Source organism: Natrix helvetica, assembly GCF_964273705.1.
Source record: "Natrix helvetica genome assembly, chromosome: 2".
In the NCBI taxonomy this organism is placed as follows: Eukaryota; Metazoa; Chordata; class Lepidosauria; order Squamata; family Natricidae; genus Natrix; species Natrix helvetica.
The window spans coordinates 134,988,744-135,010,904 of NC_138552.1; the positions used below are offsets into that span (position 1 = coordinate 134,988,744).

Genomic DNA, 22,161 nt, shown 5'->3' on the forward strand with positions numbered 1-22,161 from the left:
ATCTTGAGAGGATGTTGAGATGTTGACTATTGCACGATCCTCGCCTCGTATCTTGCAAAATCCCAAGGAGCAATATTAAAATCACATCTTAATCTTATTGTATTTCAGAAATTTAATTTTAAAGCTTCTGGTTGTCCACCACAATTTTACTCATTTTATTAGCCTAGTGTTTTATTTACCAGAAAGAATCCAGGCAAATCATGTTAATTTTGATGAGAGGAAGCACTCCGTTTATAAAGTCTACACAGAAAAGTGTTGATTGCAATAGCAGGCAGATTTTTGTTTTTTGATCAGATGTTGACCTGATCAGATAACCTGGTTAGACTAACGAAGCTGACATGAAAAACACATTATCCATTGACAACCACACTTCATACTGTATTCCATAGGCTTTAAATACATCCTCAGAACTATTTGCAGGGTCAATATATATACTGTACATTCAGAACCGAGACACTTGATGAGATATGAGGAGAACAGACATATGAGTAAATGTGGGCCAGCTTTTATTATGCCTAACTTGGATCTTTTGTTAGCTTTCATGTGATGAGGATCTAAATACTCCACTGAGGTTAGTGTAATGATTTGTAGATTAATTACTAATAACCTCCACCCCCCCCATTTCCCCCCTTAAAATAATGTGTCATTTTAAAATCTCTTAATCTGAACCGAATACACAAGCCTCCCCTAGGGATTCTCGCACATAGAATGACATGTTTCAAGTGCAAGGGTACTTTGTTCCTTTTCTGGGGCAATAAGACCGGAACTAAATTATTCTTTCCTGCTGTCAAAAAATGTTGCTTTTTAAACAAGGCCATACCCCTTTTTCTTGATCGCCTTCTCAAGGAGTTTCTCATAAGCTAGCTTCTCTTTGTCATACTGGGCTACCATTTTGTCGACTTGTGTGCAGTGTAACTTCTGCATGACACTGTGCTCCTGCAGTGGAGGGGGAAAAAATGGCATATTAGGCTACAGTCTGCATATCAAAGGATTTAGATATTCGTGTTTTAACAGAAGAGGACAGACAAAGAAAAACAAAATCCCCCCCAAACCCTCACTATAGCATCTATTAAAAGGTTTCAAAATGACACAAACATCTTTTTATTCTATCAGGCTGCTAAATCAACGAAGTCTCCTGAATGAGACTGATATCCGAAGCAACTCCTTTCCCTAATTGCCTTGGCATACCTTCCCTTCGTTCTCTTCCTCTGTCCAGGTAGTTGCACCTTTCAGAATTCATAATTGTTGCTAAGCAACCAAGGCTATTGTGTAAATAGTAAATGCAAAACAATGTTTTTCTTTTTTCAACTCATAAGTTTTTTTTTTTAATTGTCTGGGAAATGAAACATCGTTCCAATAAAACTTCTTTATACCTTTGACATTTCAGAAATTAAAACTTTGCTGGACAATGGTATCCATATGTCGAACTAGGAACGGGCCAAATTGCCACAGCCAACTCACCATGGGACAACTTGCTGTGGGACAATTTAACAATTCTATTTAATTATATTAAATAAATAAATAAATATTTTAATTTTTGCCATTCACATTTCATTCTGTCCCTCCTTTTGCATCCTTTCTTTAATGATTCTATTCCACCATTTGATATTAGTGTAACTCTTGTCCCACAGCGAGTTGTCCTGTAGCTAGATGGCCATGGCAAGTTGTCCAATAGCGAGTTGGCCATGGTAAGTTGGCCACGGTGAGTTGGCTGTGGCGAATTGTCATAGCGAAGTATCATATACCCTGTCCAACTATTTGTTCCATAATCTTCCATAGGATGACACTGAAAAGAACCCAACTAGGTTCAGATTTAAACAAAATGCTGTATTTAAGTTTCAAACAGGATAATATACATGTAGCCCAAGCATTGGACAAAATATATTGCTTTCAATATAGCTTTTAGTATTCCCCGGGCAGCAGGGACAACATAGTGCAGCGTGGCTGAAAAGGCTAAAATGTGAAGGAGCTGAAATGGAGGTGAGCATAGCAGGGTAGGAGAAGTGTGAGGTCCTCACCTAATAACAGTGCAGTCCTGGCCTAACAACTGCAACACCAGGACTAGTTGCTACATGGTGTGGCCATGTAATGTTTCACCTAATGACTGCTTCATTTAGCAATGAAAATTCTAGTAGCAGTTATGATCGTTAAGCAGAGTATCTGTGCTGCTATGTGGTTGGCCAAGATGCAAATGCAATAGCCTGGGGAATTTTGTAGGCAGAGAAATCTATTTATACTAGCCATGAGCAGTGCAAAAATTAATCCACTCCTCCTGTTTATTTGTGGAGTTGTCCTCTAGGAAGTTGTGGCAGCAAACTAGGCTGCTGAACGTTAGTTAAAGGATGCTTTCATTGTCCACTATAGGGATTTTAACATGTTATTGTTTTTTAAAATAGATATGTTTACCCAAATAAATGTTAGACAGCTTCCAGAATGGACTGTTAATCCAGCTACTTCTATGTTTCTAAGATGAAAAATAAGGGAAGGCAGGGCAGGTCTCAAGTTCCCAACTGCAAAATCCTTAAAACAGATTGACTATGGAGTTGGAATATGGGATCCTAACAGAATGTTCACAATAGGACTTTTTAATGCTGACTTTGGAGCAAAATGGTCCCCCACCCCAATTTCATATCTCTAGAAAGCATCCTGAGATGCCTAGGCACATTTTAAAATTTTAATTCTTTTTGAAAAAGGAAGAATAACATATTTTTATTGTGCTAATGGATGCTGAAGGGAGTTACATACATATACTGTCAGTGCTTGTATTCGAAATGAATTCCTGATTCAGAACTTTTGAAATGTTATGCATGCCTTTTGCACTAGGCTACTATTGGTCCCTCTCAAGTTATGTAATTACAATTGAAATATTTTTGGTTAAATATCTAATCATCGTCACTAGCTTAGCCTGAGGGCCAGAGAAATAGAAGTCATGTACTGCTTCTTAAATTTCTTTTGGAGAACAGAGTAATGTTCCATAGAGTGATGCTATCTATGAAAACAGAAACATATTTAAGAACCAATGGCATATGTTATTTTAATATATGGTTTTGCAAAGACCATTGCTCCATTTAAAATTTTAAGTACCCCAGCTCTGAAAACAGAACACAAAAGATATCCTACCTTGGCATGCCTCTTCTTCAAAGCAGTCAGTTCCTTTTGCTGTTTTTTCAAATGTTTTATATAGGCCTGTTCAAAATTTAAAAAAAAATGTTTTAAAAACACCTAAACCAGAAAGACTTGAAAACAGCTGTCTTGATTTTAAAAATGACTCTTCACAATGTGTAAAGGCAAAAAAATTTGAAAACATGATTTACTTGTCACAATGGCTAGATTTTCAGAAAGTGCTCAATCATATACCTGGGACAGTGAGATGGGCAGCATATAACATAAAGAAAGAAAGAAACCAAAACCAAGAAACCACATTATGGCTCAGAATGATGTGCAAATTAAAATCAAAACCCATTACAACTTTTAACAGGTTTAAAAATCAAGTTGCCATCTTTGAAGCAAAGTGCAGAGATTTCATGTAAATTCCTGTGTGCCCAGATTAATGATAACAGAAACTCTTATTTTCTCCCTTGCTATTTTACAGTCGTTCTAGAATACACTCCATAACGTGGGAGAAAAGCAAAGTGTCAGGCACCAGATCCTAACAGCTCTTAACCACTTTTTCCATACAATTGAAAAGGCTTCCGTAAAATAAAATGAAAACCTGAATGGATTAAAGGCCAAGAAAAATGAAATCTCATTCTTAATTAATTATTTATTAAGGACATTTGGGTTTTCAACCGCAAAGGAAAACATCAGAAAATAAGTCATTCTCAAACAAGAGACTGCTTAACTGAAGCATAGATTTACCTTCATCTGTTTTAGGTCTTCTATCTTGATTTGAGGAATAAGATCTATACCTTAAAAATGGAGAGGAAAAACAAGAGAATGAACATATCTTCAGCATTGTTACTTACTTCAATGTCACTTTATTGAATTATATACACTTGCTGGAAAGATATCCAGATTATTACAAAGGAGGATAAATATTTTCCCTTAACGCATCATAGGTACTCTAACTACGATCAGGAGAAATATGATACAGTGAGTATCTGAATGCAGTAGTCGTCTTCTAGATGTTTGCTTACCTTTCTTAATTTCGGTACCAGGTCCTGTACTGGAAATGGGATTTGATCTGACTTCAGAGCTAGTTTGAGGAGTAACATTTGCTTTAGCATTGTTAGTTTTCCCCTTCTTATCATTCTTCGATGTGTCATTTGGAACATCAGCTATGTCACTCTGTAAGAAATAAGGCCTTTTAAAAAGGATACCATAGGCAAATCTGGAAGGGCCAGTATGAAAAACTGAAACAATCAAAGAAACTGAGATCTAAACCAAGTGTCGAAGGGCAGGATGCAAGAAGTCCCAATGTCAATGACTGTCATTGAAACATCTTGGCAAGCATCATGATACCCAGGTCATCTTATTCCCTTTTTACCATTAGTGCTGTGCAAGGACAGTTAGGCAATGTTACCTTATGTGCTTCCCTCTGGTTTCATCCAACTGTCTACATCAGGAGTGTCAAACTCACAGCCCGTGGGCCGGATGCATCACATGCTGGCCATGCCACCCCCCGTTTAGCAAAGGGGGAAAATGCTGCGTGACATGTCATTGCGAGTTTTACACCCCTGATCTACATCTTTTCTCCTCACCAGACATAAAACCCAAAGGCACAACTGGGGAAGGTAGAACAGCAATTAGAATCAAAAGAGGCTAATCAGAGGAACAGCTGGGCAAAATCTCTTACCGAGTGGTAGTGTATGTGTGTCTGTTCCTAAAGTTCATGGAGTATTATTTTATAATTAATAGGATTCTCAAGAGCTTGAAAGGGGTGCTCATGTACTTAAAATTAGCACTGCCAATGTAGAACACCCCCCCAATCTGTCTTAAATGAATGTTGAAAAACCAAAAGATTGTGCATGATCACTAATTAAGTATAATTGGAGTGTGTGTCTGTATCTGTCTGTCTGTCTGTCTGTCTGTCTCTCTCTCTCTGTGAGTGTGTGTGTGTGTGTGTGTGTGTGTGTGTGTGTGTGAGAGAGAGAGAGAGAGAGAGAGAGAGAGAGAGAGAGAGAGAGAGTGTATAGAGGGAATGGAAACCTGAAAAAGACCAGCCAGCAGTAACAGAACCATTGCATACTAAAAAAATGTGACCATTTTCCTTGTTCACATTTATTATTAGCATGCTCTCCATTTCAATTCAAAAGCTTATGGACTTAGTATTCAAAGAGTCTGAAATGAGTCATATTACTTAGCACAGAGATAGGCAACTTTTTATATTTAGTGGCTTAACTACTCCTAAGTTAACATTTTTGGCAGCCATGGTCATGATAGCAATGCAATGAACTCAGTTTTGGTGAAGGGTTGAATATATTACTATTAGTGTGTTAAGCCTCTTAGTGGCTTAACACGTTTGCTGTGCTTAATTTCTTCTTGGAAAAACATATTGAAATTTGCTGGCAATTTTGGTGGTACAATTTTGTGAGAGGCTTTGGGGTCATAGGTTGTTTTTTTTCCCAGATTGCTTGCAGGCAGCACTACAGATGTTTTCTAGTCCCTGGATCACAAACTTACCATTTCCTCTTAAGAGGCAAAATCTATTTATTTATTTATGCTTCCTGATTCCAACTGAATCGGATTGTCTGTACTGTCGAGTGACAGTACAAAAGAAAAACAATAAATATAGATGTAAAACAAAAAGCATAAAACAGTAATGATATATCTGATCATCAACAATAAAGCATCAGGTACCCAACAAGGGCTCCAATACCCTAAATGACTGAAGAGATACTAGAAGAAGAGATCAGACATTATTTGGTAGCATTTTTGAAAACTATTTTTATTTTAAGGCACAAGCTTTTGCGCGCAACAGCTCCCTTCATCAGAGTGGTGCGACTGAAATAGGATTAAATTACATAGGGATGGAGAGGAGTAGCGAGAGGGAAGACATGGTAATAATGCAGATGAAGGTTCTATGGGGGACAGATCACAAGCGCCTTATCAGTTCACACTTGTAATGTGTAAGAACAAACTGTGTTTGTTCTGAACGTCTGAAAGCCTGAATTCTATGAAGGTGAACTGTCTCACATCTGATTGAGGGGTTGGGGGGGGGGGGTTAATTTCCAAATTGCTACGTTGAGATATGTCTTGGAAAGCTAAAATACTCTGCTATAACCCTTTCCTTGTTCTGAGTTCTGATATTAAATTTGCACTTCTTAGTTCTTTTATGCAAAGTTTCTCCTTTCCATGCAGAATCCAGAGAGGTATTGCTGGGACACCCAATGGCATAAAGTAGATGAGAGGAAGAGCACCAGAATTTTGCCTCCAGCCATCTCCTTTGAAATTTACCTTCTACACTCCTGATAATATAAATAATCTTTAATTTTAGCCATGGTGAAGCAACAAAAAAGTCAGCCAATGTTGTCTGTCATTCTAATCTTTTAAATATTCTGCTAAAAGAGGCTCCTGGAAAAAAAATGCAAATCAATTCCATATCCAAGGTTAATTACTGCTTACCGTTTCAATTCCCATAGCTCTCATCTGGTCTGCTCTTTTCTCCATGACAGATAAAAATTTCTTTGGATCTGACAAGGCATCCACAATATCTAAAAAGGAATTTAAATAAGTAGTCAAGCTATTTTCAACTTCAGATCGCTTTAAAGCCTGACACGTAATTCCTATCAATGGCTCTGCTTAATTTTATCATGCATTACTGTCTCCCTAATCGTGAGAAGTGATAAAATGGAAAGTCTTCATAAATCTAAGAGATGCAGAAGCGTAGGGCCAGCAACAGGTTCCATCAACTTAAGAGAAATAATATGAAAAAAGTAACATGCGTGTACATGCATGAATACACACAGCTCTCTTTTATGCTAGAGGGGCAAGATATATGTATGTGTGTGTGAATGTGAGTGTGTATGTGAGAGTGCATACATGTACAACTGCCCCAAATCTTGCTTTCTTTATGTGTGGAAAGGCCAAACATTGCCTTTGCATGATAAAGACATGCTTCTCCCCACATCACCCTATTTATCAGGGAATTATGTACTTTGCTGGACCTCTTGCTGACATTTAATCTCTAGTGGCTTTGTAAAATGGTCTTGTTTAAAAAATAATAATAGTCACAAAAACTTCACACAAAACCTCTTATTACCAATGTGTGCACCATCTTGCAGTAATTCCAGAAATATGTCTAATATTCTACACACTATTCAAATCTTATTTCAATACACACAATCACATCATAGATAGAAGTAAAACAAAACTACTTGAATTTTATTGGGGGCAGAAGAGGCTCTGTTCTGATTAATACCATCCCACTGTGGTGTTGTCCAATCAAAATATCTGACACACATCCCGACACCCCCCCCTCTCTTTTCACTTTGCTTCCTAAAATAGCTACCTTGAAGAATCAGGCATTGGGCAGTTGGGGCAGAGTTTTTTTCTCATTAACTTCACCATTATTACAAGATTTCCCTATATTGGTGACATTCATACCATTACTTTAAAAAAAAAAGTCAGGATATGTCTTTCCTTGGTTTAATGAAATACGGGAAGCCCTGAAGATCACAAAACAGTATTTTATCAGTTGTCTTAATGCCATCTGATACTATTACTACTACTACTACTGCTACTACTGCTACTACTACTACTACTATTCATCTTTCCAATTGCATATCAAATTGGAACCAACTGTAACTTTCAAAGGTATGCATTCCTTAGCTTAGGAGCATCAATCAATCAATCAATTTGTATGGCTATACATCTCAAACAAATAGCAAACAAGGCAAATTCCGTTTCCCACATGCCACAAAACTTCTGTAAATGGGAAGCAGGCCTCTTACAAAAGGCACTTTCAGAGACCCTATCTTTCATTTCCAGCTCTAACCTGCTAAAAGGCTTAATCTGCACTCATTTCAATGGGACTGGGGAAAAATGTGTGATAAATTCTCAGGTTCATTGCAAATTTTTTCCATTATTTTCAGCACAAGCCTAAGAAATATTCAAGACTCTCAATGGTTAGGTAATTACAGTTATGGGGGCAAGGACTACAGTAGCTGCAGGAAAGATATAAAGCAGATGGAACTACATCATATGTTAGGCTGGCATAATTCAACTGTCCCTCCTGGCAAATGTATTATATCTGGTTATTTTAGGGTTTTTTAATTTACTGTATTTGTTTTTAGGGGTTTGAATTTATTTTATATCTGCTTTGTACAGTTCTTTTAACGGCATTTTAACCTCCTCCATGTCAACTGTCAACTGTACATATTTAATTTTATTGTATCTTGTTATATTTTGTATGAACTGTACACCGCCCCGAGTCCCTTTCGGGAGAGGGGGCGGTCTAGAAGCATTAAATAATATTGTTATTATTATTATTATTATTATTATTATTATTATTATTATTATTATTATTATTATTATTATTATTAGGCTGAGCTAAGATACTCTGCTGGAAAGTTGGGGAGGAAGACAGAGTGTGTGCTTATGGATTTTTAAAACGTGTTAAGCTTATTTTTATACTTGCATAAAGTTATTCTGTGAGCTTCCCACCTCAATAGGTGATTACATGCATTATCCATTTTTGTCAGCCTGGCTGAAAAGCATAAAGAATGGGCTGAGGATTGATAGGGCCTAGTTTCTGAATTGTGCTGTAAAATGTCCATAATCCTTCCCAATTAATTTGCTCCAAATAAAATATATGATTGAAGCATTTACCTCCAAAACCATCAGGCACATAAGTTTTAAGTACAATGTTGCAGAAAACCGTTGGCAGAGACAATGGCTTGTTGCCTTCATTTCGAAGGGAAATGTGTCGATAGCCTGCCTGAAGCCCATCCAGCGGCAATATCCTTTGACCAATCAACTTATTGTTGTCATCATAAACTGCTATCCTCAAGACTGCAAGATCTGGTAGAATCACCTAAGAAACCCCAGAATAAAGGTGGTTATTCAGGCTCATTAGACAGCACATTCCTGCCTTGTAATCGCTGAAGAAATCCAGCAACCCCATCTGGAACCAGGTTCTAACAGTTTGCCCCAAAGGGATGTTTGATTACATATTTACAATATTATTAGGCTTTCTTGAACGACGTCTTGGGTGGCACTATGTGTTAATGTCACACAGAATACATTAGTAGTAGTTATTGATTTATGTCTCTAAAAATACCCAATCAACGTTATTGAAAACTCCAGAAATTTGGAAGAATAAAAGCGATTAGAATAGTGATTAGAATAAATGAATCTTCCAAAGATGGAGGTTACGTTAGCCTACTGAGTACTCGGTACAATTTTGGTAGCATATGGTTGCTTTCTCTAAAGAGGTTCCCATTCCAAAATATCTACATTCTTATTAGCTGTGCAATTCATCTGTGTCATGCACAGAAATATAATCTTTGATGAACAAAAACATTTTTTTTCTTATCACCTTAGCAGGCAAACCAAGTCTGAAGGATTCTCATGCAGGAAAGAGATAATGTTCCCATAGAAGAGAACATGTATGATTCAAGGTTGAACTGTGGAGTCCTTGGTGCTCTCTGAACTTGGTTGTTAGCTTGCAGACATTTTATTAGCCAACTAAGTAATATCATCAGCACTAGGGGTTTGCTCCTTGTTTATATAGTAGCAGGAGAAAACACAAAGACCAGAATACATTCTGTAGCAGCCAATATGCAGATAAACAGGAAATAATACCTGGTAGGGAGCCGCTGTGGCACAGTGATGAGAACGCAGTACTGCAGGCTACTTCTCTGACTACTGTTTGCCTGCCATTTGGCAGTTCAAATCTCACCAGGCTCAAGACTGACTCAGCCTTCCATCCTTCTGAGGTTGGTAAAATGAGGACCCGGATTGTTGGGGGCAGTATGCTAACTCTGTAAACCGCTTAGAGAAGGCTGTATTGTATATACAGTAAATCTAAGTGCTATTGCTATTGCTAAATGATCAAACAGAAATACCTTAATCAAGGAACTGCCAGGAAACCACACCTCTACTAACAATGGCAGGGCACAAGCTACTGCACGTGAACAGGGAGCAAATTACACACTCAGTAGCACTGATGAACTTATCTAATAAAAAGTCTGCAAGCAAACACTCAAGCTCAGGGAGTTCCAAAGTGCCTATGAGGAATAGTTTCTAACTATCAAATATTGCCCACATGAAGATTTGGACTTCATTTATAAAATTTAGTCACCCACTCTCAGGGAGACTCAGGCTTACCATGCGATTGGCAGAAAAACAAGGTTTAAAATGCCTCATAGTACTATACTAAAAGCTAGTGTTTTTTAATCAGGATGGAATTGCAATCCTACTTTCCTCACCAACTGTTTACAGCCAACATTCTAAACTCTCTAATTAAAAAAATTAAGATAAATAAGGTTATAAAGATAAATGATCCCCAACTTTTGTTTCCAAATACAGGGCAAACGTTAGGAGGAATTTCCTTTTAAATAGCTCTCTACCAACACATTGTGTGACTTCACCTAAACTAACTGCAAAAAGTGCTCATCTGTATATGATTTTATAAAAGGTAGCATGCAGTTTCACAGCATTTATCCAAGTTGCACCAATGCTGATTGTAAGTGGATATAGGTCTTTTCTATTTCTCAAATTGCAGAGGACAATGCAAACAAGTTAATCTTCTTTTGTCCCATGGATTCTACTAAGAGAACCATTGCTTTCTTACCGAACAAATTATGGGAAATAAAAAAAAGACTTAATGCATTGTAACACCAGGATTCCATTGATGGAACACAAGAAAATCATTTTCCCCCAGCTAATGCAAATAATTAGTGCTGGCATTGTCTCATAGCCTGGGTCCCTTCAGGCATCATTCCATACCAAGAATGAGACATCTCAAAATACTTTGTTTAGTTAGAGCAAATGCAAAATTGTCTAAATAGGGGGAAATTGGCAGTAGCTTCTGCCAAGACTGTATGGGATAATAATCACAAATTGCAGGTAAAATATCTTAAAGGATTAAAAAGATTTCTAAAGTTACGTATATTAAATGCTATATTAAAATATTTCGTATCATAAGGCTCTTTAAAACATTTTGCCTTAGAAGCTGCTATTTTCCATACTTTTAAGTTATTCACCTTTTATTTTTTGATATCTACATTTCCAAAATATAAGCAATCCCTTCTTCTGGCTGCCTGTTAAAGGAAAGATTCAATTTAGGTAGCCTTGCCTAGTTTTTGAGTTCTGCAATTAACAAAGGGCCCCAGAGGATTAGGCTATTATTTGGCAATTAATAGGAAATATACCAACTAGCATGCATAGTTAATATAGCTCAAGACTGACCCAACATAAATACTAAAATATCACATCACAATTGAGTAATAGCTCACAGAAGAATAATGACACAGAATATGTATTAAACAGCAGTAGTTTTATTTTTGTAAAAAAACAGATAGACAATAAAACACAACTCACGCATTATAGGTAGTCCTGGACTTACGATCACAATTGAGCCCAAAATCTATGTGAGTCAGTTGTTAAGGGAATTTTGTCCCATTTTACGACCTTTCTTGCCACAGTTAAGTGAATCACTGCAGCTGTTAATTTAATAGCACAACTGATCAGTGAGTCTGATTTCCCCATTGACTTTGCTTGTCAGAAGGTCCCAAGTGGTGGATCACATGACCCCAGGACTCTGCAATTGTCATAAATATGAACCAGTTGCCAAGCGGTTTAAATTTTGATCATGTGACCACGGGGATGCAGCAACAGTTGTAACTGTGAAAAACGGTCGTAAGTCACGTTTTTCAGTGATGTTGTAACTTAGAACAGTCACTAAATGAGTCCAGGACTACCTGCACCTGTTAAGTTTTTGCATGAGATTCATGCTAAGTAATTAACAAACAATCAATCCTAACTTGACCGTATTACACAATTATCCTAGTATGAAGGCCTTGGGCTGTGCAATTTTTCTGATATATTTCAAATGTTATTAGGCTATGTATTGGTTGCATAAAATCTGGGTCATGCTACTATGATGCTTTATACTTGGCCCCCAACCATAACTAAAATAGGCATGATATTAGCCAGAAAGGTACATCACAAAGGGAAAAAAAGAAGGTAATTGTTCTGCATTCTAGACAACAGAACAGGTAAAAGGAAAGAAGACACTGTCATGACGGCACCATTAACGTACACACTTCTGGATAAACTTTAGTTGACAAAAAAAAAATTAAAGTAGAATGGTATAGAAAAAAATATAGACACCAGGGATTGCCCTTAAGAGTGAATCTGCATGTGCATTTTGACAAATCTTTTTACGCAATTTCAGGGGCTAATGATTATGTATGCGCAAGCAATATGGTGCAGCTTAACCACAGTGCAGCTTAACTGTGCTTTACTGAACTTGGCATTTCTTTAGAATGAAATGAGATTTGCATGCTTGCATGGAAGATATATATTTGAAAAGTCCCCATATTTTTTTTAAAAAATCCCTTGCTGGGTTAATAACAAGGTTAGACTACTTATTTTCATTGGCAAGAAGTTCTTCTACAAAAGTAATATCCAATTTTCTCACAAAGTGGTACAGAAAGAGTATACATCCCTTATGGGAATGAAAATTAAGAGAAGCCCCGCTGAATCAGCTCAAAACTCTCTCTAGTTCAATATTGGTTTTCTTTACCGACCTGTTGACATCTATGGGGAAACCAGAAGACTGAAAATGATATTGAGAGGCTTACTGCCTGCAACACTCCCAATAATATACAGTCCTCATGGTTGCTAGCTGTCAGTAGTTTTGTCCTCCATGAATTTTGCTTAATTCCCTTTTAAAGCTGTTCAATTTATTGGCCATCACGACATCTTATGACAACAGTTTAATTAAGCATTGCATGGAAAAATCTTGTATTTCTTATGAATCTCCTATCATGCACTATCATTAGATAACCCTAATGGCAATACTGAGTAAAAGACACAGAAAAAATCTTTATCCATTTTCTCTACACCAGGCATAATTCTGCAAATCTGTCGTCTCTGATTTGCCTTATTTCTAACCTTTAAAATCTCCCCCAATGCTGGAAACCTGTCTTCAGAGGGGAAGAGTCTCAATTGTCATTTGGGTAACTTCTCTAATATTCAAAATGGTACATGATTTCCAAATTTGGCTACACCATAGATCCATACAGAGATAATAATATTTTCAAGTCCTGTATTCGTGATTCCAAACACAGGATTTTGTCATTTTCGCGTAAGCCAAAATGTTCACTGAGCTTCCCACAACTGTACCACTTTGCTCTGGTGCAGACTTAAAACCAAGAGTAAGAATATGCAAGAAAATAATTCCTCTTGAAACACTGCCCCTTGCAACTATGGTGATGGGACTGTTTTGTAAAATGGCACAAGTAAACTCACCCCCAGAAGCATTTTTTTAAAAAAAAGACTACTTTTCTCCAAATGGTGTCTAGAACGCTTGTGGTGGAAGAGAGAAGAAATATACACGACGCAGACAGGACGAGGGAGCCTGCCTCAGAAGCCGAGGTAGCACCCCCTGACTGAATCCATGTAATGACATTGACCTTAGCTTTGGATGCAGGGTCTCACCTGCCCTCTTGGCTGAAGGAACAGTGCAAGATAGCAGCCACTGCCAGGGCAGGGAAGAAGTTGTAATCTCCAAGGAAGGCAGAGGTTCCCCAGCCGGAGCTCATTCTGAGCAGACTGCATACCTGGAACACAGGCATAGCCATAGCCACGAACAAGGCTGTTCCTCCAAGAGGGAGGAAGAAGAAGAGGAGGAGGAGGAGAGGAGGAGGAAGCAAGAAGAGGGAAAAGCCAAACAGAAAAATAAAAATCATGTGATAGCTACAAGAGTTTCCCTTTAAAAAAAAAAATCCAGATTTAGTTAACTCTATCCCATGACAAAAAAATGCATCATGGTGGATGAAGGGAAAGTGCAAGATCTGGTCTCCTAAATCAGCCATCCCCAAATCATTGTTTCACTGAAGTGATGTGCTTGCAATGCTCAGAGTTGAAATTTTAGTTGAGCATTTGGGGAAGGTTTATAACTCAACGCTATTGAGGGGACATCAGATTGGTAGATCTTTTCCTTAAAGGTTTCTTGTTCAGGAAAAGTATTGAGGCAAAGTGTTATTCATAAAACCTGAAAGGCATAACTCAGGCATCTGAAATACATACCTTTCGGAACACAAAACATTCTTCGTTGTAAACAGGATTTAAGCCATTGTTCATCACCATCCGTGTTCGGAATTCCTTTCGTATCGTGTCAGTGGGAAGGCCATACATATCCACCTCTACGTAAGTGCCAATTTTTTTGTCTGATAAAAATTGACCAGATATGACCTTGAAATGGAAGCATAAAAATGTTCAGTCCAATGAGAAATTTAATACATTCAACTATATATCAGTTTAATATTATTCATATATACAATAAAATAGCAGAGTTGGAAGGGACCTTGGAGGTCTTCTAGTCCACCCCTCTGCCTAGGCAGGAAACCCTATACCCTTTCAGACAAATAGCTATCTAACATCTTCCAGTGTCAGGAAATTAACATACCTTTTAGCATATGTTTTATTGTCAACTTTCTATCATTACAGTTTTCTTTTTTGATCAGGAATTTCAAGAACTTTTATACTAAGAGTTTTGTGGCCTGAAAAAGTTTGAAACTGCAGGTTAGCAGAATGAAGCAACTTCAGGTTTTACAATACAATAGCAGAGTTGGAAGGGACCTTGGAGGTCGTCTAGTCCAACCCCCTGCCTAGGCAGGAAACCCTATACCGCTTCAGACAAATGGCTATCCTACATCTTCTTAAAGACTTCCAGTGTTGGGGCATTCACAACTTCTGGAGGCAAGCTGTTCCAATGATTAATTGTACTAACTGTCAGAAAATTTCTCCTCAGTTTTAAGTTGCTTCTCTCCTTGATTAGTTTCCACCCATTGCTTTTTGTTTTACCCTCAGGTGCCTTGGAGAATAGTTTGACTCCCTCTTCTTTGTGGCAACCCTTGAGATATTGGAACACTGCTATCATGTCTAAACTAGACATACCCAGTTCCTGCAACCGTTCTTCATATGTTTTAGTCTCCAGTCCCCTAATCATCTTTGTTGCTCTTTTCTGCACTCTTTCTAGAGTCTCCACATCTTTTCTACATCATGGTGACCAAAACTGAATGCAGTATTCCAAGTGTGGCCTTACCAAGGCATTAAAGTGGTATTAACACTTCACGTGATCTTGATTCTATCCCTCTATTTATGCAGCCTAGAACTGTGTTGGCTTTTTGACAGCTGCTGCACACTGCTGGCTCATGTTTAAATGGTTGTCCACTAGGATTCCAAGATCCCTCTCACAGTTACTACTATTGAGCAAGGTACCACCTATACTGTACCGGTGCATTTTGCTTTTCTTGCCTAAATGTAGAACCTTACTTTTTTCACCATTGAATTTCATTTTGTTAGATAGTGCCCAATGTTCAAATTTCTTTCTTCTTTCTTTCTTTCTTTCTTTCTTTCTTTCTTTCTTTCTTTCTTTCTTTCTTTCTTTCTTTCTTTCTTCCTTCCTTCCTTCCTTCCGTCCGTCTATCTATCTACCTATCTATCTATCTGAATAAAACATCTCTTACTTATTTCAATCATTTATGACCTGTAGCCCTTACTTTATATGTTAAAATAGCTTCAGGTATCTGAAGTAGCATATTTCAAATATTCCCTTTTCTAGGCTGCATTGTCCTAGATGCTTCCTACCTGCACAGAACAAGTTGCTGCAATAACACCATCCACAGGAGTCTCAGAAAAAGGGTCAAATGTCCGATCAGGACGCCGCATGAAATCTGGTTTAAGAAGATAACTTTAAAGAAAAAATCAAAACACACATTTAGATAAAACTACTTAAGTTTCTTCTTAATCCCTTTTAAATTAAATGCCATTATTGTTATTAGTTGCCTTACAAGTCATGCGTATAAAGCATATAATCAGCTGAAAATAAATAAGGATGGAAAAATATTGGTTTTGGAATGTATCTTCAAAATAGAAAAATCTAAATTTTACTCACTGAACAGTGAAAAAAAAACCTACAGTAATCAGAATGAGATAATACATCACATGCATTCATCCTATCTCAAACATTTCCTTTAAGAAATTACTAAGTCAACTTAAACATTCAAACTTACACTAATAACGGTACCGTATTTTTCGGAGCATAAGACGCACCTTTTTCCCACAAAAAAGAGGCTGAAAATCTGAGTGTGTCTTATACACTGAATAGAGTATTTTTTTGCCTCCTGAAACCCTGCCCCTTCACCAAAATGGCCGTACATAGCTTGTAGGAGACTTTCAGCAAGCTTCTGGGGGCCGGGGAGGGCAGAAATGAGCAAAAAATGGGCTGTTTCTTGCTCAATTTTGCCCCCCCCCCAGCCACCAGGGGCACCGTATAAGCTTCCTAATGCCCTTTTTTTGATTAAAAAACAGGCCCGTTTTCATGACAAATGGGCCATTTTTGCTCGTTTTTGCCCCCCCCCTCCCCAGGAACACTCTACAAGCCTCCTAAGGCCTATTCATGCCCTTTGGGGGGGGGGAGGGCCTGTTTTCATGAAAAACGGAACATTTTTGGGAGGCCTGCAGAGTGCAAAAACTTTTTTTTTTAATTTGCCTCTTCAAAACCTTGGCGCGTCATATACTCCAGTGCGTCTTATACTCCGAAAAATACAGTAACTAAACAAGCATATGACAAGATTTTCTACTCAATGTTTGGCTGAATAATTTAGCCACTTCAATATGGTATCTATTTTTCCTGTTGCACATTGTTTGGTTGGATTGGGTCTTTCACAGTACATCCACATGTCAATATAAGTCATCCGGGGCTATTTCCTAGGCTCGATAATTTTAAAACTAGAATCTATTTCACAATCAGTTTTCCCTCCCTTTTTTGACGTGAAAAAAACAACAACATGCAGTCAATTTTTTTCCAGCCACCGGAACTGCCAAATGAGTCTTTTGTGATGATGAGAACCCCAACTCAGTGAAAATTCTACTCACCATGACAATGATCATCACTTTGACAACCACCTTTGTGATTGTGACAATGTTAATCATAAACCCAATGTCTTTTGGGATACAAAAGACTTGGTTGAAATGAAGCCTAGCCATTTTGGCCAAGGCCGAATTTTTTCTTTAGTCTGGACAAGGTGGATGATTCCAACCTGCCCTGCTCTGATTCAAAAGTTCAGTGAAAACTTCTGATTGTGGAATTCTGTTGCATAGCAAATGACAAAAACAAAAATAAACAAACAAACAAACAAAACCCAGCAGCTGCATCAAAAGGAAGCAAGGATAACTCCTTAATATTCATAGGGATTGTGTTCCAGTATAAGTCCAGTTTCTGGTCTGGTTATTTTACAGTCATTCTTTTCCTTCTTTCTTCTTTCCTTTCCTTCCCACAATGTATAAAATACATTTGTTGTATATATACTAAACTCAGTAAGGAAATCTCATGCCAAGAATATGAGTCCCAATTCGTAGTTCATTTCCATAGTTCTTCACAAATTCCTCCCTTATTTTTTCCCACATCCATATATAAAGTTGCACAATCTCTCCCTTTCGAAAATTGAATGTACACCACGAAGTAATACACACAGAATTTGGAATAAGGCAATGAGGAAACCTATTTAATTATTCATAATTATTTATCAAACTTAGAGAGCAGCCGTATTACTCTCGGAACAGCTCTGATAAACTTCCAAGTAAGCTTCTATGTTGCCTTCTTTAATTTACAGGTGGAACATTAACTTTTTATTAATCAGTAAAAAAATGAGCACACAGTTTAGGAACAGTTTGAGTTATGTATTTCAAGAATGTTACATTAAAAACTGTTGCTCAGAATTATCAACATGAACTCTTCTGTCCTTGCCACTTAGTTATATTTCAGACTTTGGATCCCTTTCCAAAAGTTACAAAGGGCAAAGTTATATTACATCTTGTATTTCTTTTCAAAGGTTTTAATATTCCATATATCACAAACCTCTTAAGTCATATTTTCAACGTTTCAATTAAATAAATAAACTGGCATAGAAGATAACAGAGGAAATCTGAAATGCCCTACTCGTAAGAAAATATCTAGGGTTTTTAAATGTACATCCCTGGGAATGCTGTAGCAGAAAATATGGTCATATGATAAAGACACTTGATCTTCAAGAGAAGTTGCATGATTTTGGGGTGAATTTAGTAACTTTGTGCCCAAATGGCACCTATCTAGCATTACACAAGTTATTCTGCCAGCACTTAGTTGGGAAATGCTGCGATTCAAAACTAGTTCAATTTTTGTATAGCAATTGATAGCAGATAAATCTTGCAGACAAAAGCTGTTTAATAATTTTTAAAAAATCTTAAGGAAAACTGATCTGTACTCCAAATCCCCAACATTTGCATTTTAGGTGATCATCCTCACATGAGAACAATGGGGACTATTAGCCAAATAAGGGGGAGAGGTTGCCTGCTTAAGCAGACGACACATTAAATTACTAGTAACAGGAAAAGCCTCCACATTCCAAATTGCCTGAATTTAGATTTTTAAATCTAAATTTGCTTTGATTCTCTATTCATGAGTTTTTAAGAAAATCAAAGCTGCCTAGCAAATTTCGATTTAGAAATTTAAATTTGGGCTTTTTGGAATATGGACATAAAACTCTACTATCTTGTATCTTAGCCCTTTATTTCCAAAATGTGGTTCCTCTCTTGCTCCTCACCCTCTCCTCCCCTTCAGAGACAGATCTCCCAGATTCTTTCATAAACTATAACATCAGGCTTAATTAAAAGTGATATTGTTCTATATAATGGCAGCTGCTAAATATTGTTACTTACCCACACGACCCATTATATTCAAATTTCCCCAGATTCAATTGCATTGCTAGATCTGTAAAGAGGTAAAAATAATTTAAATCTTGTTATTGAGCAATACTTATCTGGATAGTCTTTTTAAACTAAAAATACAATTTATTCTGGATAGCCAGTTTAGTTAAAATGTTAATCCCACGCATTCCTTGAAAATAAAGAATATGTTTTCTACTTCAGTAGAAAAATATATTCATCATACGTTCCCGTTCTTTCAGTTGTTTGTTAAATATGAAATTCTAAATTCTAAAAGGGTATAATTAAAATACTGCATCCCCTTTCCCATCATCTCTATCTCTCCATTCTGAAGATACAGGTTTGTTAAGCGAATAGTAACATCCTACAGACTAGGACAATAGTCAATAGTCAATTGGTCATAATGGACTACAATATTGGGTTAGCAATCCCTACATGCCTGATAGTTATTTTCCAATAAGAGTAAGGAGCTATATTGCTCGTGATAGAATTTGATAGACTTCAAACCATCTTCCATATAGTAATTGTTATCAGGGTTACTTTGCTGATTCTTCAATGGATTCTAAATATCAACTCATAGATGTTTTGGTGCAACCAAGTCACGAGGATGTATTTTCTACTGCCCTTCATGGCAAACAACAAGCAACAGCACATTTTTAACTAAAAAATGACACCTATTAATACTTTCTGCTTTGTGGAGAAGCAACTGGCTTCCATACTAGCTAGTTAATCACCATTATTTCCCTCACTAGAAAGAAAAGAAACAAGTTCTCTGGCTCAACATAACAACATTTTAATTGTAGTTCCTGGCATTGTCCCTTATATTTTTACTCAGAAATTATTTCTAGAAATTTCATGCATGCATGCATGCATGCATCCATCCATCCATATCTATATATTTATCATCTGTTGTGCAGTTTTATGCTGATGTATAAAGACATGCAGAAAATGGTGCATATCTGTTTTACTGCCTTCAATCTAATCGTCTGCCTAGCTGGACGTAGGTTCTTATATTTAACCATGTGAATGAATTCTCCAACAATGCCAGGAGCAAAAGTCACAGCATCTGGCAGAGAGATTCTACTCAAGCTGCCATTCTCTGAGATTTAGAGTGGGTGGGTAGATCTGCTTACCTGGGGTCTGATAGTTAAGGGAGACCATCTGGCATCCAGCGTTCCAGAAAATTTGAGGCATGTAATTGCTGGAATCCACTCTGCCTCCCTTTGGGTATATCCGACTCATTTGCCGTTTATTGTAGCTGTATTATTAGTCAGGAAAATTGGAACAACCAAACAACCAAGAGGAAAAATGATCATATTTTCACATCTTAATTTTTAAATGTTTTAATTCATGAGGCATTTTTCACGAAGTACATACTATACTGTTTTTTATTAAGGTACTGTATGTTGTTAGTTGCAGTTAGTTCCTTGTTTCTTAAGGCTAAAGAGCCTCATTATAGCTGCCTCAATGCAAGGATACTTCACAAATTCAATTGCGTGGGTCTTCAAATAACCCAACCCGACAGACTCATTGAAAGAGGACATGTTGTAGTGAATGTTGCGTTCTAGAAAAAAAAACATAAAATCTGTTTTGTGAAGTTTTCAGAATGAAAAATTGGTTAGGAGGGTATTAAAATATTACACTTAAAAAATCATATTTATTACAGACATGAAATTGAACTCCAGGATAAAGATATGCCCAACAAAGAAATTACAGAAATCCACATAAAGTATATGTGTGGAATAACAATATTTATCTCCTAGAACTGACAGACAGATTAATTGGGATGAGAAATGAGGCAGAAATGATGAATTAAGCTCAAGAAGTAGTATAGCATGAACTTTTAAAAAAAATGTTTTTAAGTCAGAAAAAGAATAAACATTGCAAAGAAACTTTAGTTAATTAGGGTAGTCACATTTAATGGAAGAGAGAAAAGCAAAAAACCAAAACCAAGCCAAAAGAATAAAGTAATCTGTTCCATGCAAACTCTTTAGTTGGGCGCCAATGCTGGTTAACTTTCTCTTTGTAATCTGCTGCCCTCAAGTGGAGAAAGGATAACACTAAACATTAGGAAACGTCATGCATGAGATAATATACAGTAATGAGGAAGAACACAGGTAGTCCTCGACTTACAACAGTTCATTTAGTGACCGCTGGAAGATATAACAGCACAGAAAAAAGTGACATGACTTTTTTCACACTTACGGCTGTTGAAGCACCCTCATGGTCACGAGATCAAAATTCAGATACTTGGCAACTGACTCATATTTATGACAGCTACAGTGTGCCAGAGTCAAGTGGTCACCTTTTGCGACCTCCTGACAAGCAAAGTCAGTGCGGAAGCCAGATTGGCTTAGCAACCATGTTACTAACTGAACAACTGCAGTGATTCACTTAACAATGGGGGCAAGAAAGGTTGTAAAATTGGGCAAAACTCACTTAACAAATGTTTCACTTGAGCAGCAGACATTTCGGGCTCCATTGGGGTCGTACGTTGAGGACTACCTGTAAAAGTAACTACTGGTACGACAATAAAGGGAGGGGGGAACCCTATTTTGTTAAAAAATCTTTTAAAGTTACCTTCTGCTATACTGAAACCTTGAAATTTAACAGGCTGAGCGTAGTTGATCAATGTTGATAAGTACGGGTGTATATTAGTTGTGGCACCTACATATTTATAAGAAGCCATCCATGCTTGTTCATCGTCTGCAGTTATCACGCCCTGAAAGTATATTGAAATAAACACATCCATTGGTGGTACCATCTCTGGGTTCAAGTGGGAATGATTGGAAAGAAGAGGCAGTCAGAATGAGAATGGCATAGAAGAAGCCTACTTATTTATTTTTTGCCAGTGCATGCACATGTTTACCTGTAATGAAGAAAGATGTGCATTGCGTGTTCAAATAAATATACTGTTGTGTAGGGCAACATAATTTTTTAAAATTATCGGCAAGGTTTATAATTATGCATCTTTAACATGCTTTATTGGGTAAAGCAAAAAGGAGTAAAAGATGGAGCATAACTCTCAGGAGAAGAAAGAGACAACGTTAACTAATGACACATTTTTAAAATGCAGATCAGCATTTGATTCCAAGCCTACTTTTAATTTTAATTAGGAAGGGGGGAAAAAGTGAAGAAACCCCAGAGATATCGAAACAGGCTTAAACCGAAATGTCTATAATTTTGCCTGTATTTATACAGCAGGACATTGCTACCTGGGCTCATATTCCAGGGGGGGCGTATGCTTTCCCATAAGATAGAGCTTTCTTCCAGCCAAGAATA

General features: G+C 37.2%; 1 protein-coding gene across 8 annotated transcripts in view; it reads right to left on the minus strand.

Annotated features, from left to right (window-relative positions):
• Window positions 1-22,161, minus strand: part of PLCB4 (phospholipase C beta 4) — a 180,754-nt gene that overhangs the window by 19,006 nt on the left and 139,587 nt on the right. For all 8 annotated transcript variants that reach the window (XM_081940160.1, XM_081940159.1, XM_081940155.1 and 5 more), the window contains 12 exons: window positions 21,460-21,601; window positions 20,359-20,443; window positions 20,013-20,137; window positions 18,874-18,925; window positions 15,763-15,865; window positions 14,200-14,364; window positions 8,770-8,974; window positions 6,565-6,653; window positions 4,137-4,287; window positions 3,859-3,908; window positions 3,121-3,186; window positions 821-936 (listed from right to left, as the gene is read on the minus strand). In XM_081940160.1, coding sequence (XP_081796286.1) covers window positions 821-936; window positions 3,121-3,186; window positions 3,859-3,908; window positions 4,137-4,287; window positions 6,565-6,653; window positions 8,770-8,974; window positions 14,200-14,364; window positions 15,763-15,865; window positions 18,874-18,925; window positions 20,013-20,137; window positions 20,359-20,443; window positions 21,460-21,601 — 1,349 coding nt within the window. The remainder of the gene's footprint in view (window positions 1-820; window positions 937-3,120; window positions 3,187-3,858; window positions 3,909-4,136; window positions 4,288-6,564; window positions 6,654-8,769; window positions 8,975-14,199; window positions 14,365-15,762; window positions 15,866-18,873; window positions 18,926-20,012; window positions 20,138-20,358; window positions 20,444-21,459; window positions 21,602-22,161) is intronic.